The sequence below is a fragment of the Cyphomyrmex costatus genome, unplaced genomic scaffold, assembly GCF_001594065.2.
Source record: "Cyphomyrmex costatus isolate MS0001 unplaced genomic scaffold, Ccosl1.0 scaffold1845, whole genome shotgun sequence".
Taxonomy (NCBI): domain Eukaryota; kingdom Metazoa; phylum Arthropoda; class Insecta; order Hymenoptera; family Formicidae; genus Cyphomyrmex; species Cyphomyrmex costatus.
This window is the reverse complement of record NW_017275874.1, coordinates 140,740-160,182: the sequence shown is the minus strand read 5'-3', so window position 1 is coordinate 160,182 and position 19,443 is coordinate 140,740. Positions and strand designations below refer to the sequence as shown.

The 19,443-nt window shown below is 39.2% G+C and overlaps 1 protein-coding gene across 1 annotated transcript; it reads right to left on the bottom strand.

Moving 5' to 3' along the window:
* Positions 1-2,265: 2,265 nt before the first annotated feature.
* Poxn (paired box pox-neuro) lies at positions 2,266-18,269 on the bottom strand. The gene is made up of 5 exons (XM_018537867.1): positions 18,257-18,269; positions 11,240-11,460; positions 4,736-4,982; positions 2,899-3,067; positions 2,266-2,809 (listed from the first exon to the last, which is right to left on the bottom strand). The coding sequence occupies exons 1-5, from the start codon at positions 18,267-18,269 to the stop codon at positions 2,266-2,268; spliced, it is 1,194 nt and encodes a 397-aa protein (XP_018393369.1).
* Between the last annotated feature and the right edge of the window lie 1,174 nt (positions 18,270-19,443).

Genomic DNA, 19,443 nt, shown 5'->3' with positions numbered 1-19,443 from the left:
TTCTAATTCTAAAGAGATCATTTTTTGGAGTTTACGGACCAACGAGACTGTTCGGGCGCAATTATTATTGTACAGAACTATTATTCTAATTATCAGATTCTATATGAGCATTCTATGCAGCGACAAATAGATATATAAAAATCATCTTTGTCAGTCTCTCTCTCTCTCGATAAGAGATACACAAATTCAAATTTTCTTTATTATTAAAATTTTTAAATATTCAAATTTTATTTATTATTAAATTTTCTTTTGTCTTTTTCTGGATTACAAATAATTTGACGCATGGAATGCTCATTAATAGTGAGTAAAATTTTACATCGTCTAAATCTAAAATAAATATTTTAGGCAAATGCCTATGCGAGTAACGGGCCTTTTTCTTTTAGGACGTGTTCCACACTCATCTTAAGATCTAATAATCTCCGCGTATGGCAAATAAAAGGGAAGTTTGAACGTTAGCATATATTAGCTTCCGCTTATAAGACAGCCAGTATAAGTACAGGGGTGCGTCACCCGCGTTTCCCTTCATGTACGATTTGTCGGGATGATTTGCGACGAAAGTTTTTCGAAGAAAGAACCATAAATAAAAGGAAGCGCAAAAATCGAGATTACTTCCACGCTTCTTGTAAGATCAAGACGTCACCCCGAAATAGCCCGCGAGCATGCAATCGGCGGCAGGCGTGAGGGAACAAAACAAGTAAATCGTTCGGCAATAAAGTACTAGAGTTTTATAGTGCATTAATTAGTTCGCGATGAGGAACGAGATACAAAGGTTTACAACGTTGTAAATGCAAAGGGGTAGAGAAGAGAGGGAAGGAGTTGGGGAGACCCTACCGACCGCTCGGTAACACCGCTATTTAATACTTTTTTTTTACGCGAGCGATGTATCGTATTTTACAAGGTATACACACGGCGTGTCCACGTATGACACCCTCAACCGAATCCTTTATGGCTTTACTGCGCCGCCACCGCGGCTTCTTATGTGTACGTCTCCATCCGCGTGCTTTACAGCCGTTTGTTTATTAGGCTTTCATTTAATTGCCCGATCTCCGCGCCATGTATAACGGCATCGCGCGGCTATTTCGCACCGAGCTCTAAAGTGCGAACTACAATGGAGACGCGGACGCATAATTGCCTGCGTTCAACGTTCTCTTCCGAGCAATACCGTCGAGCGGGCTGCCAAAGACTTGTTTCAAGATTCAGCTTGAGCTAAGCTAGATTAAAATGTTTCCGCTGTCTGAGACTTTTATATCGCGCATTTTCCTTTGTGTGTCGACGGTTATTACGAGTTATGTCTCGACTCTCAAAGGTGGAATGTACAAATGTCGAATTTTATTGCGTGACGTGATAGCTTGGAAGTGCTGAATTTCTTGCATCAACATTGGCGTGGTAATTACCGCCCGGAAATACTGGCAACGTTAATTGATATTTCACCGCCTGTGATTCGCGATCGACTATTCAAGATAAATCAGTGAAAGTATTGGAAACTTCTCCCGGATTTCCAAGCATTTTTCTTTTTCTTTTATCGGCCTTAAGTAGCCATACGCAATTACAGAGTTAAGCGAAATCTTAGATTCTCGAAGCGGTTAACAGCCGTGTACTGATCGCCAGGAAGAAACGGCGATCGAGATTAGCAACGCGGAACAAGAGGAATGAAAATAATTTAATTATAAGTTAACTTACACAAGGATTACATATATATATAATTCACTAAGTTATAATCGACACTACAGTTTTTCGATTCTAATATTACATATGGCGCTATCTTTTCATTTTACTTCACGAAACAACCATATTCTCTGTCTCTCTATCTCTCTCGAAGGAGAAATAAGAAGCTTCAAAAATCATCTGCTTCTAATCTCTTCTATCAAACTCCTTAGTCGGTACTCTAAGTTAGATGTTAGACATCTAAGATATTCGCTACTTCTCACTGTATCCACAAGGATTACTTATCAGGTGCAAAGAAATTACTTTCAAGTACATGTGTCGCAATAGTGGTACTAATCTTCTGCTACTTCCTCTTGTTCAATTTTCATCGAATTTTATATCGTACGATTTTTCTTTACACCTGTTAATAATGTTATAATACTACACACGTACCTATATGGCCAATGATGTACGTTTACACTGTATAATGTCCGTCAGAGCAAGAATTCACTGCTGATGAATCTAGATGTAATCCATACTTCACATAACTCAAAGCGATATGTACTTGCTCCGACAACAGCGTTCCATCTCCTTGGATAAGATTAATTTAACAAAGATTTTTTAGATTTCCTTGCTTACGATAATGCCGCACGGTTGGACTACGCCGATGTTGGGCAATCTCGGCCTTCTGGACGCAGATTTGCTCTCGTCTTTCTTGAGCAACTCCTCTATCGAGTAAGGATTCTTCTTCTTTTGCGGCTGTGGCGGCTGATTCTCCATCGCCACTCCTTCGTTCGTCGTCATCGTCGTGCCTGGACTCGTGTTCTTCGCCTCGTGAATCCTGTACGATGCCGGGGAATCCCGCTTCGACGTCTCAATGATCGACATTGGACTTTCTCGCGGATTGTCCGAATTCGTGGTGTGTGAATTGGGCGTACCGTGCCTGACGAATGCGCTTCGATCGCTGCCGATTTTCTGGCTGAGTTCCAGGATAATCGGCGTGCTTCGAAAAGACTTGTAATGATCTTGCGATTCGACCAAGTTCTCATCCAGATCGCTTTTATCCAGCGAATCATCGCTGCCGGCCGTCGAGCTCGAACTCGATTTCAGCTCCAGTTGATTCTGTGCGCCGTTTTGCTCCGACAAACGTTCGGCATCTAAAGGTCTGTAAAAATTAAAACTAATTATGGTATCACATCTGTAGAATGAATTATATATATTCCGTATCACCAAATTCCATTGTGACGGACTTACGCGAAGGATTGCATTCCATGTTGCAAATGTAAGGTGGTCGCTTGATAGAGAGACGAGTAAAAGCTTTGATTCCACGACGACGTGCCAGTATTGCCAGTGTTCGTGGAAATGTGTAATGGTCCTAGAGCACCCGGATAGAATAGTTGATAATCCGTTCTCATAAGTGCATCTGCAGAGAAAATAATTGCAATTTTTGTGTTGCTTTGCATCTCTTAAAAAATTTCTTACGTTTATAAATGAATATTATCAAAAATATATTTATCAAAAACTATGAATACGTATTCCGTGCTAACTTCACAAATCTATATTTGTGAAATTATTACGCCGTTCTATTAAAAAAAAAAACGAGGATTCACAGAATCGAAATGGAAACTGCATGAACGATTTTTTAGCGATTGATTTTGTCCGCTGAATTTTCATGTCTGAAGAGGGCTCAATCCGAGAGCCGAAACTGTAACGTTCTTTATATATTTTTTTATATTTTTATGCTCATTTCTATTTTAATATTGAGTAGTGTTTGAATAAATTTTATTGAAAATGACTGATTATATATTTTATTGTTAAACGAAAATTCTTATACTGACTCTTTAATCGCCCTTGACATCATTTTGTTTATTAAAAAAAAATAATAATAATGATTATTGTTTCAATATAGTATATATATTTTTCATACAGTTCTATTTTTCATATAGTTCCTTATCAAAATAAAAAAAGTTCATTTTTTATAAAAAATCAAAACTGAAAATATGGCGTGCTAATTTCACCTCAGTGAGAAATAATAATGAAATCGACATCAAAGAGTGATGTCGATTCGAGATCGAAATCATCAATTCGACGTCAATTCCATTGTGATTTCTCACTAGGACGAATCTAGTACGAAACTTTTTCTCTACAAAGTACAAAAGAAAAAAAGATTTTCACCTTTGGCTACAACATTGAGTGTTTTTTATTATATAATAATATATTCGTATCGATTCAAAGTAATATTTTAACAAGACACAAAGATTAATTCCTTTCGAAATATTAGAAAGAAAACTGTCACTAAACGAAATTTAAGAGAAAGATGAAGACGAAAGAGTCCGGACACTCGTTTCGTAATTAGCTGCTCAAAGCCGGTAAATTGAGCACCGCTTCCAGCATCCAGCGGCACAAATTGCGAGGTAAATTTTCCGTTTCGACAGCATAGGCTTGCGTGTCTGTTGCCCTGCCTGGTCTGCGTGGCTTTTGCTGACGAGTCAATCACGGCAATGGGGTATCTCGAAAGATTTACCCTCTTCGCCCCTTCCCACCCTCTCCCTCCCGCTTGTCATTCTCGCTATTCTTCTTCTTCGATGCGCTCGTCATTGCCGTTTTCGGACATTTATCGTCTTTCTTCTGGAAATAACCGCAAAAAAAAGAAATCCGCGAAACGGCGATTCCACGCTAGGGACAGGTGTTTAAGGCGTTATTAGTTTGTAATGGTGCATTCGCAGCAACGCAACTATATATAATGATTCAAAAAGCTTCACAACAAAAATATGCGCCCGCGTGTCCCTTACTCAACTACATCTTTTTTTTTATTCAGTTTAATAGCCGACTTTGCAAATTAACATTACTGTCCGTAAACGCTAATGAAGGATTGTCTGGCTACAAGCGATTTTATCAAAATTCTACGAAAGAGAAGGATGTGTGTGTGTAATGTCTCCCTATATATGTTATCTCATTCTAATTTGCCCTAACTTATACTGTTTCACTCTACAACTTTAATTAAGATTACCTTTTCTTCTCTTAGGATTTTGACAAAATCACTCGTGGCCATAAGATCTCTAGACTTGATCTCTTTGATATCATACTTTACCTCTAGCTCCAGCGTTCGACGGAATTTGCGACGTATAACCACCAGATGCACCGCCCTCAATGGAAGGGATATCAGTATGAAGCCCACCACCTCTGAGAATACGATTAACCGATGATACGGAGGGTAAGCTCTGGGGATCACAAGCTCCTTGTCGCGCGAGCTGTTCGCGGATCTCCCAGGCAAACATTGTCGGCTGCTCTTGCTTCATCCGTAAAATCTTTTTCACCACCGTTGGCGTAGCTACTTGCTACAAGATAAATAAAATATAAATTAAGTATATTTATAAATAAATGTATAGAGATATCTTATTTATTGTGCATTATTTTTTCACGAAGTCTTTAATTACTTAAAATAATTTTTTTTCTTAACAAAAATGTTAAAAAGAAAATCATTTATTTAACTCATATTTTTAATTCTTTAATATTATATATTTCTGTAATTAAACTTTAAACTTTTTAAAATTTTATTTTGAGATAAATTATAAATTCTAAAATTGGTTGTAAAATGTATAGTTTTATAAATTATTTATTTGTATATAGAAATTTAATTCGTAGAAAGCTTTTTTTTTGTTATTTAGAGCTTGAAAATTATCGTTGCTTTGAAATCATAGTTTTTGCTAAGAAAAAATTGTCTATAAATATAAATTGACTAACGAATCTAAAAAGTGATGCGCGAGAAGTGAAACACGTATAAATTAGTATGAAACAATAGTGAAAATCCCAAGACATCAGTGATTCCAACTTTATCAATTTTATAATACAAACACGTTACTTAACATTTGTTTTGTATTTTACTTTTCATTGTAAAAAAACATTTTTATCAATTTTAGATACTTGTGTACACCTTTCGTAAGGATATTTATCAGTGACAGGATATCGTTGTTAATCATTCCGTTCTTTTTTAAAGACAAACCGCGTGTGTTATCTCATCGACAAATTAACGCAAACGCAGTCACACCATCGTTATAGCGGATCGCACACGCATATGTTGTTCACAGGTGAAGAGCACGACTGGGTCGTCAATCAGATAGCGAGGAGAGTCCGTCCGGTGCGGTGGGAAGGTACTACCTATTTTATTTCGGTTTAGCCCCCGTTCGCCAAAGAAACGGGTTGTCCAGTCAGTTGGTACCGTGCACCGGTGCCGTTGGCTGCCACGAGGCCCACCATCGGTTTCGCTTCTTCAAAAGGGGGCCCCAGTGGTGCTCAATCTGGCCGCACGACTAATTTGACTTGCTAATGAACGGTAATGGCACACAGATAATTTTATGCTAACGCGATGGAAATGTTATTCCGGCCGTACAGATTTTGAGATCGCCGATCTCTTTGGGAGCGATGTCAGGCGTGTTGGCGCGAGCGAGACGCACCAAGATCTCGTTCGAGAAAAGATGATCATCTTCACGGGTTCATGCTCAAATCCATGCGGGGGTTCGTACACGATTCATATACATGTGTGTACGTATCGAGCGGAACGATATCACCAAACTGGCTGTCGATTACCAGCACCGATCTCATTTCGCGAGAAGATCGATGCCTCGGCGTTCCGCGCGTCCATAATCTGTGCTCGGTCGCGTGGGCACGATACGATCTTCCTCGACAAATTGTTTCGAAGAGGAACAGAATAAATATTGCGGTGCATCGATCGGACAACGATCGATACGATCGGCATAAAGGCAAACCGTCGGACGTCGATTGATGTGCTCGGTAAAGCCAAGAGAAATTATAAACCTTGAATTACAGGGTCGACGTAAATTTTCTCGCGTGATTGCTTATCGTAATCAATTTCTTCTCAAGAAAAATGTGTTATTGGTCGGACATTGAAAATAAGTTTTAGTCGAGAGCAAGACAAACTCGAAAACTAACTAACAAAGCATCTTTCTCTTATTTCGAGTTTGGATACACTAAACAAATTCTAAATAAAAATATTAATAAAAATACTAAATAGATTTCAATAAATATTTGTTTGAATAATTCTACGTGAATATAGATGTAAACATATAGATATTTATTTGATAGAAAAACTATTAATTTAATTATAATTCTTTTCGTTAAGTAAATATTTATTTATTTTTATCGTAAGTAAAAATGTTTACTTAGTCCTACTCGAAAGAAATATACAGTTTTCAGTGTAATAATCATGTGAAACCGTTTAAAATTGTTACAATACAGAGGTAATATGAAATAATACAAGATGTCATTATCCGAAGTACTTGCAGGTGGAAGCACCACTGGCAGGAACGTTTAGGGGCTAGTGCCTCAGGGGTAGCGAAGAGTCGGAGAGGGCCGCCTAATAGTTTGAGGGGGTTAGGACAAGCATCGCGTGCTCCCGGGAGCATCTCAGATTCTAATCTGACACTTCCGTCGTCGTTGCCACAATTACCCCTGCTCCGACAATATATACGGTGCGTCCTAATGCGGACCCTCACGTTGCCGTTCGGGCACATCGAAGCGCGGACACGCACGTGAGCATGCGTTGCACGTGTACATGTACGCGTGTGTGTTACCGTCGGAGGAAATTGGCTGGACAGAATGGACATCTGGCACTAAACGTTAGATAACCCGCATATACCCGGGCCGTGTACATACGAACAGGTTCACCAACTCGGTAATTATCGCGCGTAAGTTGCGCGCCCCGCGCTACATGCGCCCCGAATGCCCCGAGTGCTCGTGAATGATAAGGGCAACGACGACCGTCGACACCTTCCGCCCCATTTTTCCCATGCTACCTGGACACGCCAGTGTCGTTAGAAATGAGAGGCGATTGATTTGTCATCAGAAAAGTGAAACAGAAGCGAAAAAAGTATATAAAGAAGATTTAAATAACGCAACAGAACAATTTTGCTAGAATATCTAAAAGTCTAAGGAGATAAAGTTCTGAAAATAATTTTGTTGAATCATTAAAATAATTATAGAAAACTCAAATTAATACATATCGCAATAATAATGATTAATTTGATGTATCTTTGTCTTTTATTATTAACAAACTCATCAAGCATGATGAGAATAATGCTGCAAAAAAGTTTTTATATTCTAGCAAAATCAGTTTGAACATCCTGTCTAATTATTTTGTTAGACTTAAAAAATCATTTTCTGATATAATTTAGTTAAATTTTTAAATATTTTTGTGTAAAACGATTCGTTCTTTTTAAAGTAAACGCTATCAACTGCGAACTCTCGTTTAAAACAAGACTTTATGTTCGCGTCATGGGAATAAAACGCGATTCGCTCCTATTTGTCGCGGTGTTTCAAGCGCTGTTAAATCATGCATCGAGAAAATAAATACATGTCCATGAGCGGGGACGGTCAGATACGCGCGTATTTCCGTCAAGACCACGAGCGAGATCTTAATTGCCAGATAAACGGAGAAAACGCCCGATGGTCGAGTGTGAACCGCGAAGAAAATAAATATTCCGTCGGGGTCGAAGCCGTGACAATAATCATTTCCAGATAGGAGTGGAATTTCATCAACGGTTTCGAGCAACTCGTGAGATCGCTATCGAATGCGAGAGTAAAGAGAGTTAAAGCGTCACTAGAAGGGTATACTTTGTCGTATCATTCAGTTGTTATATGAGAGAGAGAGAGAGAGAGAGAGAGAACTTTGGACGCGTTTCGCGTACGTGGAGAACGAGGCGGATCGCGGCGATTTTTTCCTTGATGTTCCACTTTATTATCCGCGGCTGCAACGCGGCTTGTACATTTTTCATGAGACAATTTTCTCTGTCGTGCCGCCGGATTATTATCCGACGCGTATCACGTTAATGCGCACGCGTGTGTATGACAGGAGAGAAAAAGAGAAAGACAGAGAAAAACAGAGAGAAGTAACGGAGAGAACATGTCTCGAAAATATTACGTACCACACCCAAGTACACGTGTAGATTCGCCGATAGTTGGTCGATTAATTTCGCGAAATCGCACGCTAAATTGCATCGTGTACGATGGAACGACGAGATGGAGAGACTGGATCGCGCATCACTGGAATTAATCTTTCACTCTCGAAAGTGCGAATTTAATTAAACACTGCTATTGGCTCTTACTGCAAACATGCGTAAGTCGCCTCAGGGCGCTTAATATAAAATACCTGGGGGCCTATTTTTGAATACGACGTAATGTATACTATAGAATTTTCGTACGTGATACTTTTTCAGAAATAAGCCCCTATGAGCTCGCAGTTTACACCAAATTCGCGCATGGGAAGATCATCTGTGACCGAAGGGCAATATATCGTGGAATACGCGCGCCGAGGAGGGCGCGGAAAGTCGTAATAACAGACTTAAAATGGAGAGCAACGTTATCTCGACGAGGCACCGTTCATCTTTCGTTACTCAGCAGGAAAATGGAAATCGTCGAGAGGGGAGGAGACAGTTAAATGCTGGTTCTCGATGAGTTAATACTGCCAGGCAATCAAAGGGTTTACCTAGTAGCCATTATTTAATTATCGGCGTAATTTTAAATTGCTGTAAAAGCCACTTACAGACAGGGATAGTGACGAGCCACCGACTCGGCGTGTTATCTAATAACGATCTCCTCGAGAAAGAAGATCCTTTGTGTGCACGATAGTGGGCGGGCAAAGAGAATGGTTGCGCGTGCAAGACGAGTGACTCGATCCTTCGTGCATGCTCGCTTCTCTCAAAAGGGGCTCCTCGTATGTCTTCCTAATTTCTCACCCAAATTACTAAAGGTTGCCGTTTACTTGTCGTAAAGAGGAAAAGAAAAAGCGACGAATTCGGCTGATCGCGTAGATCCCGGTTAAAAAAGACTTCAGGACTAAGCTGTATTAAGCGCGCAACCATTATTTCACCACGGGACTATTTTGACATACATGAAATAAAACGAACGCCGGTAATGGCAGATGATGACTATCGTTTACATGCGCCCGTAATCGGCCCCCTTCCTCGTGCCACAGCCGGAATTTAAATGTCCTCTTCAGAATTTTAAAAGCTTTCTCTCTCTCTCTCTCTCTCTCTCTCTTTCTCTCTAATTTTTCTGCTTATGTTAAATTTTCTTTTTTTTTAAATTCTACTTTTAATTTTATACCTTTATCTGCAGTTTTGTTCATTATCTATCTTATATCTTCATTATTTTTTCTCATCTCCATATTTATTTTACTTTGTACAATAGATTTTATTATTTTATCACCGTTTTTCATTTCATTTCCTTTTTACTTATCATTTTTAGATTTTTAAAGGACTTGTCTTACAATATTAATAAATTTATCTTTATCTATCGTACCAAACTCCAGCTCGCAACTTAAGGAAGGTCGATGCACGCCGACGCGGCATTATTAAAATAAATTCATTAAGCACAGAGTAATAGTCCGCGGTCGGCGCATCGTAAGAAATTCTCAGTGCATAATGCGTGTACGCACCGTGCAATTATATTGTCATTAGCGGCATGTGTGCGCGATACGGCGGGCGTCGTCGGTGCAGCTTCGCGATGCGCACCCGGGGGGCGAAATGGCGTTTCCGAGCCAGACACGTGAGTACGTTATGCGATAAAAACTTGCGTCTTGTCGTTAAGCTTTACGAGTGTGATTACGATCGAACGATAGAAATGTCAATGTGTCCCACGATTTCGCGAAATCGATTTCGATTACGAGATGTAATTTCCTTGTTGCGGCGGTTTTTCATTAATTTATAGCGCAACATCGGGCACATCACTCAATATCAGCGAGAAAACCGTGCAAAGCCATAAAATTATGCAAATACTAATTACGCGCACTGCCAAGTGTTTGGATAATTGCACGCGCACGGTCAAAACGCAGCCCTTACTTAAAATCACATCAGGAATGCCTGACTTTGTACGTGCAGGGAGAGGACTAACTCTCATCAGAGCCACCGCCCGCTAAGGCACACTGATGCGTGATCGTTTTAAAGTGTTTTTGCGAACCACCGACATTAATCTTTTCCTGAATCTTACCCTTAGAGCGCATTTTATGTCGAACATCCGTAATTTTCATTTTCAAATAATTTTTTTATTCGGATTAAATTTTCTCTAAGATAAAACCAGCAAATTTATTAAACTATCTTGTCTTGTGAAATTTCTGAATATATTTTCAGTAAGTTACCAAAAAATTTGGTATTTAAAATATTGTACTTCATACTTCATTCTAATGTTTTTATGTATGACATATGAAATGTTTTTATTTTATATATTTGTAATAATAATAATAATAAATTACTCAATACGCAGATATAAAAAATTCCATAATTACAATTAAAAAGGTGTGCGATTATACATTTTAATGTATAAAAAAAAAACGATTTTGCCGAAATGTCTAAAAATTTAGATAGATACGGATCTAAAAATAATTTTGTAGAAAATTCAAGCATGATAAGCAATGCTACAAAAAGTTTGGACATTCTAGAAACCAGCTTGAGCATTCTACATAATTATTTTGACAGTCCAACAAAATTTATTTTCAGATCTGTATCTGAAATAGTTGAATTTCTAAATACAGAACCATTATTGCCATGTATTCTTAAAATGGTGGATTTTGATCAGATCTTACCTTCGTCTTGCTTCCGCCGATGCTGCCAGGTCGGATGCTTCCCGTCTCGTAGAATCTCGTGAGTATCTTGGAGACGCAGCCATGGGACACAAGTAGCTGTCGGGAAATATCGCACGGTCTGACGCCGACCATGGCGAGCTGCACGATTCTCTGGCGCACGCAGTCTGGCAACGGCCTGCCGTTCACAAAGACGCCGCCTAATTGATTCACCCCGGCTTGCCCTGGAAGAGCAGTCAGTCAGTCAGTCGCGTTATTGTGTTAATGGGCGACATAACGATGGCGCGATAAGTCGACCTGAATCTCCGAGTAGCGATTCAAGATTTCGCGTTGAGCAGCAAAAGGTGTTTATCGATTCAGAGCGAGGATAGTCGGAAATCTGTTAATAATGCGCTCGCGGTCGTCCGGGAAGTTCGGCAGGTGCATCCTCTGACGTGCGGTCCTGGCTGGCCCTCTAATGACATTGTTATAACGAATATCACGGGAAGAACCTTCTCTCCCTGTCTTTTTGTCCGGCGAAGATATGTCATTATTTTCAGTAATATTAGGAAGATCGTGTAGCGGTTGCAACGAAATCCCGACGTCTATACTTGAAGGCCGTTTCTATAGTAATTATTTTGTTCGGTTTTATGCAACAAAAATATATTATAATTAAATGTTCGTTAAAATATGTTCCACGGCTATTGTATCAACACTACTATAGGAGAGATCTTCTACAAAATATTAAACTTATTTCGTGTGAGAGAGAAGACGCTATAAATTATTATACTTCCTGTTTATGCGAATCGTCATTTTAACCAAAGTTTAGTCAAAACTTCCTCAAATTTTAAATACGTAATTAGGTGATACTTTATTATGAAACAACTTTCTGTTCATTAAAATTTGAAGACTTTAAAATGTCGTATGTTAAAACGTGGTGTTGGAACTGATAAAAAAATTAACATAATTCGAAAATTCGGGATAAAGTTTAGGATCCATCGGTGATGCGTAAAAGTTAATTGGGATGAAACGTTAAGACGAGGACGAGGCCTCTCGCAAGTGGCCGTTTTAGAAACCATTTTGTTTTTTTCTTCTTAATATTCATATTCATAAAACGTGTAATCGCATAATTTTCATATTCAGCAGCGCGTGAATATGAAATGCACAATGTGTTGCGGACTTAAATCATGGCAAACGACAAGTTATTTACACATTGCATGCGCGACACGTCGTACAGCCGACGCAGCACACACTTGTCGAAAATTTTATAAAATCGATATTATTCCCCCGCAGTGGTGTCGTAAAACCATAATGACCGTCTCGCCGCGAGCAAATAAAAACGCCAATTGATCACCAATTTTATGTTCCGCCGTCGAAAATGAACGGCTCGAACTATCCGCAACCTAACGCGCGCATTAAAGCGTCGAATAAAATTTGAGTTATATATGATAGTTTTCCGTTTGTCTTTTCACGAGACACTATAGACATTGATTAGAAGTTCGGAAAGACTATAGAACAGGGGCTCACTGTTGTATTAAAACTGCATCATAAATCCTCGATAAGCTTATTTCACACTCGAAGAATCCTTAATTTTCGTCTCGAAACGATGTCGACGCGAAGTTAACGGCATAATTATTACGGACGATTCGGAATTTCATGGGAATCTCTGTCGCTTAATATTCAGCTTGCCATTTCAAGTTGAATTCTAATCTTAAATATGCCCCAACAACTTTCGGCAGCGTGAAATTCGAATTCGAAGAAAAACACTCTTGCGTGTCTTAATTAATCTGTCGTCATGCCAGAGAGTGACCACATGAAATATACAGGACATTTTCGTAATTATAATTAAATTTTAATAAGGTAACCCTCCTGTCACGACATTAAGTTAGAAATCTTAATGATATTGTTGCAATAATTGTTGCAATACAAGAAGAGGAGGGAGAGGATATAAGCAATCTGGCCCGGTTGCAGTTCTGCATCGATGCACCGATGGAGATAATTGACGGTCATATATGAGTTTAACGAATAATAACTTGCCGCGTAATGGGAATAATCGGTTTTATTTCTCGGCGATTATTATCGACGTAACTGGAACCAAGAGAGAGAAAGAAAAAAGAAAGATGAGGGCCTCACGCAGAAGCGGCGTTACTAACGATGGCCTCTCCTTCGTGAAAGAAAATATAAAAGGGCGAAAAAGAGCAAAAGCATAAATGCCATGGGCGACTTATATAAATCGAGCCACGCGCCTTCACGTAGACGCGTCCGGATGCACCAGGACGATCGCTAATTATTATCCGCGCCGACTAATTATGTCATTACCACGATCACTGACGCCGACAGACCTCCAAACCAGCTTGAGAAATAATGATCTCTCGAGCGGCCGCGTATTCGAGCTAAAGAAAAGATTTTCGTCAATCTTTTCCACTCTCCATTACTCTCGAATTCCTCGAATCCGAGCTTTATTTGGCGTTTTATGGACTAATTGACGAGACGATCGCGATCACTCTTCTGTCAGTGATTCTCTCGTATTTCCCCGAACGAGCTTCCACGCTCTGGGAAGCGAATGATCAGTGCGATTATACTCGTGAGATGCCGAGTTTTTTATACGCCTCTGAGATTTTATATCTGCGGGATAATTCCTAATAATTTTCCTTCCTAATAGATTATATATATATATATAATATATATGTATGTACGATTTTTAAATTGGAAGATAAAAATCTCTTCCAATTAATGCGCCCATTAGCCGTTTATTCGTGTAAGCGCAGTCTCCGCGAAAGAACCATTACACGTCTCGGCCGAAATTACGAAATGCTTCTACAATTTCATGACGTCCTCGCAAGAGTGAGAACGGACGTGACGCTCACAGCGGCGAGCTCGCACGAAGTGGGAATTGCTGATAATGACCACCGGTCGAAGGCGTGACGGATTGTCCTTATTGGATAATTTAAGGGTCTTTCGATTGGTGACAGGGACACACAGCCGGTAAGACTCATTTTCGGAGAAATTACCTTTTGGAGAAATTACTTCCGGAGAATGTGCGTCTCGCGTGCTCGCATGTGCCTTATTCATTAGCGGCTATATATTGAACTCGCACATACATGTGACGATGCATTTTCTTTACCAATAAATAAATAAAGAAAGAAATTTTGATAGATTTATCAAACTGAATTTGGTGCATGCCGCTAATGAATTAATTTTGCATGCGTTCAATCATTTTTATGTAATTGATTAATTATCATCTATCCCTTAATGTACGTGCCCTTCATTCGTTCTGCACGCCGGACACACCAATCTGTGACGCGCGTTTGCACCACGAAAATTATACACGCTACGGCATTTCGGACAACGGGAGACGAACGACAACGCGCAAGCGACGGACACAGTGCAGCGGGCCAAATTATTATTACGGCAAAAACAGGCCAAAATGGCATCTTTATCTAACTGCAAATCTGCCCCGGTGGATCCGCGAAATAATGGAACCGAGCAGTAACGGCGGCGGTTCTGGTTGCGCTGCGCATCATAAGTAGCATGGAACCACTCGTTTACGTGAGATAAAAAGCGCAAGCACGGAAATCGGAATACCGGAAACGCGCGATTTGTAAAGAGGCTAAAGCGAACAGGCGAACAAGATGGAATTGGTAAAAAAGCTACTCAGAACTACGTTAGAGACTGCTACGCGAACGTAATAGCGTTCGAAATAACTGTTATCTCTAATAACGGCATGGGATGTTAATAAAGGCAGGCGCCTTTGCAATAATTAAAGACGCGATAAACCGCCGGCTTCTCGTAAAACGCAGATTGGATGTGCGGACGATCTAGTTTATTAAATAGATACTACACGCTATATTAAATGCGCAACTTTTCCAGTGATGAGTACTTCAAGTGCACTTTCCGTCTGCGGAATAACCATTGGATTTTTTAAATTATATCTTGTTCTTTTCATTTAATCATTGCCTAGGTCATTATACCTAGTTTATTTTACACGGGAAGAACGGTTTTGCTCAAGTTCTAAAAATTTAATTAGATATAGATGTGAAAATAATATTATTCAACTATCTAAATAATTATGTAGGACGCTCAAGTTAGTTGATAGAATATTAAAATATCAAATTTGTTTGCAACATTGCTCAATATGCTTGAATTTCCTACGTAATTATTTTGGTAATTCAATAAAATTATTTTCAGTATTGAGCTAAATTTTTAAACATTTCGATAAAATTGTTCTTTCCATGTAGCAAACATTTTTATAAATATTTTTTGTTTAAAAATTAAAAATCACTCTATCACGATATTTAAAAATTTAGAAGTTATTTTAGAAAACTATATTACTATATTCTTATACACAACAGAGACAAAGTGTACAAGAATCGTATCAATCTATTAATTTTATATACATATAGTGCTCTCCTTTCTTTTTCTGTTTTTTTTTGGTAAGTTGAAAAGAGGTTTTATAAAATTGTTAAAGTAATTTTATCGACCAATTCCCAGAGTAATTAGAGATAATAATTTTATATAGGGGGGAGGATAAACCATATTTTTAGCTCCTTTCATATTTACATATTCCCTTTCTATTTACATTTCCTTAATAGAGTGCAAATTGTCAAACTATGATTGTAAGATTTTTTTACGAATATGCACACGGGGATATCTCTCGTGATGTAATACTGACTTAACTTAGAATTAGCCAGCTAATGCAATCACCAACAGCGATCGCTATCGTACTGGCCATTTAGGCCCTAACCAAACTCTACACCTGCCTGCCTGTAATCACGATCCGCGCCCATGCTAACAGATTTTTTTCTCTCTGACGAGAACGAGAGCACGTCGTACTGGGAATCGCGATTTGCCAACTCGATGCCGAATTGGCACGCATCGGTCACCATTCAACTCGTTCGCACTATCGGCTCTGTCATCATCTGTCTTAAAAGAACACATGCGGGAGATAACCTTAAATGGAAGTGTATCAAGATGGATACTACGGCGGCTGTTATTAAGTGTTTATCGCTCCAATGATTATCCGCGACTTGAATATTGCTGATAATTAAGAAGTAACATATGTAACATGATCTCGTTAATATTAAAAAATAACATTGAATCTGTAAAGTGCATTATGAATCTTGATATTCTTGATAATATCGTCCAACCAAATATAGTCTCTATAATCTACATAATTTTTCAATGTAATAACGCATTCTATTTAGTATAAAAACTACCCGCATATAATTTGTACGGCAAAATCGTTAAGAGCATCGGAAGTTTTTTTTACGATTTCATTACATTTCGTTGACGTAAATAAAAATCGAAGCGTAAGTCGAACAACAAGAGAGAGAAAGTAATAGAAGCATGAACAAAGCTTCTAGAAGGTGAAAATTATAACAATGAAACATAAGAGGTGTTTACGCTTCTCTTTGTTTACTCTTCTCCTTATACTGTCTCCTTACATTCGATTTACACTCTGATTTTTATTTTCGCCAGAGAAGTAATTTAGGAAAGTTGTTAAGAACTGTCAGCAAAATATTATATTAAGCAAATTATTCGGTCAACAAGATATATTGGCGAAATTAATCACAATATTAATAATCTCAATCCGAAAGACCGTGATAACCGGAACGGAGAATACTTTTTCTAATTTTTTCGAAGACTTCTCGCCGTTGCCACGCCGGAAGAGCGAAAGATTGATCGCTCGATCGGGATCCGGGCAGGATTCTTTACACGGGCATCAGGCCAGCGTAGCGAGGATGGAAACAGAGAGGAGAGACGGTAGATTATAATTATACTCGTTTAATAATAGGCCTATAGATGTCGGCGTTCGATCCATGGTATAAAATTCTTCGTTAATTACTGTCAAACTGCCTTTCAAAGCGTAATTTAGCCTTGAGCCAGCCATGAGAGAAGGAGGACTCTCTTCTATAGAACAAGAGGAGAAAGACAGAAATTTTTATTTTCATCATCGATTTCGACCTGTGATCTCGCCGACGCGACGGTAGCTGACCCCGTCTCGGAGAAATCATAACGACGTGTTACATTCCCTCTCGAATGAATCAGGAAGCGAAGCCGACCGAATCGCGCGGTGAGATTGGCTATTTAGCAAACTGGCTGCTGTATGGGATGAGCCGACGCGACATCTTTTTAAAAATTAGCATTGTAAAACGATTTAATCCTTTGGTCGCTACTTTCTCAAAATTCTCGACAAAACCGAAATGCATTACAATTAGTCTATCACCTAAGTCTGTTATTAATATTAAATAGTGTGCTATCTCATAGAAACTCTCTCGATTACTTATTTAAAACTTTCCTTGATTTTATTTTAGAATTTTCAATCTCAGGTAGATCCCACAAATTGTGGCTTTAATGATAGATTCTTTAATAGTTTATATGAACTCTCGCGATTTTTTTCTGCGAAAATATCGTCACATCGATAATCTTCGAGCAATAAGCTATCGAAGAAACATATCGCTTTTCACAAATTAAATTTTTAAAGATATAAATAGACAGGAAACATATTATATTATATTCTTCAATTATACAACAGAATTGAGCTTTTCATTTTAATAGAATCCCGTTTAAAGCTCAATTATAAATTTATGTGATGTAGACAATTAGAAAGTTACAATAAATCACGATCTCCTTCGACATTTTCGCCAAGAAAAAATTTACTTTAAACTGATCAGGAAAGCAGTAGAAACTTATAATTTCAGGTATGTATCCCACAAATCGCGACTTTAATGATAGATCTTTTATATGGACTTAGTTTATATGGACTCAATTTTCCTTTAACTAAAAATATTTAGACATCAATAATTTTCGACTGAAGAAAAAATGCTTTTCGCAAACATATTGAACTTTCAAGGAAATAAATAGACAGCAAATTATTATATTCTTATACACAGTAAATTAACAGAAGTAGACATTTCACTTTTATAGAATTTCTGTTGGAAATTTCGCTAACTGTGGAATAGATTTTGTGTATGCATTCCAGTTAGAGAACGAACGAAATCTCAATATAAAAAAATGCGAGAAGAGCAAGTGTTTACTCACCAGTGTGCGGCATGGCGACGAGCGATCACGTCCCGTATCTGAAACAGAGCAAGTCTTTTAAGACTTAACGGCAAACTGCAAATCGTGTACGACGTGAAACGTAGTGCGCATCGCCGTATTAGAGCCTTCAGAGTGGCGTATCACGAGCACCGTGCGCGCCGTATATGCGTGTTTCTTACCGCGCGACGTATTATAGAGTATAGCGGGAGTATAGCCTTCGTCGTTAATGAATTTAAATGTATTCAAAGGGCGCGCTTGACGCTTGACATGGCAACCCTTAAATATGCAACCGTACCGATAAGGCAAAGCGCGGCAAAATATTGCCGCCGGTAGCCGCAAACCGTGACTCTCATTCCCGAACAGATCGCGGCGAGATCACGGCGAGACTGTTCTCCGAGAGAAAGAGAGAGAGAGAGAGTAGTGCCAACAACTTCATTTTCATATTTCAGTTTTTACGCTAATTGCATAAATTGCATAAATTGCATCACATATCGCGCAAGAAATTCTGGATCGTCGTTTGGTACACGAGATCTCTTCCTATAGTTTATTCAGCTGATCCCTTTGACATTTCCACATCTAACGTGGAAGTAGAACAGTGTTTCATGGTTGTCGTAGACGTCTAAGAAATCACGATTTGAGAACTCGCTCCGGACAGAAGAAGGAGCGAGCGGAAAACTACGTGGAATGCGTGCGTAGCGTAGCGGGTGGCGTGTACTTTGTGATGCAAATTAATGCACGATTACCGAAACACCCCTCAACCACCCTTGCACGACCACCGGCGACTTCTTACCCTCATAGTTACCCTTGCTTCCCTTCGCGCAGGTGTATGTACGTGTGTGTGTGTGTGTGTGTGTGTGAGAGGCACAGCGGGGACGTTTCGAGGTATATACGTGTAATAAGTACGATCCGCCTCCACCCCCGTGACTCGATGCTTACCCCGGCATTAGGCCTGGTTACACGCTCGCCCCTTCCCTTCAGGTTCTAATCTGATGTAACTATTACATACGTTACGCGGTATCCACATAGTCGAAATGGCTATGCGCCGCGTGGAGTCTCGATGAAAACTCATTTCTTCATGCCCAACCATCATCCGCCGTGTCCTCGTAACGACAAACTCCACTTTCCAGCGCCAACCTCTAATTTATACTTTCGATCCAGAGAACACGTACCGTTCTTTTTTCACGTTC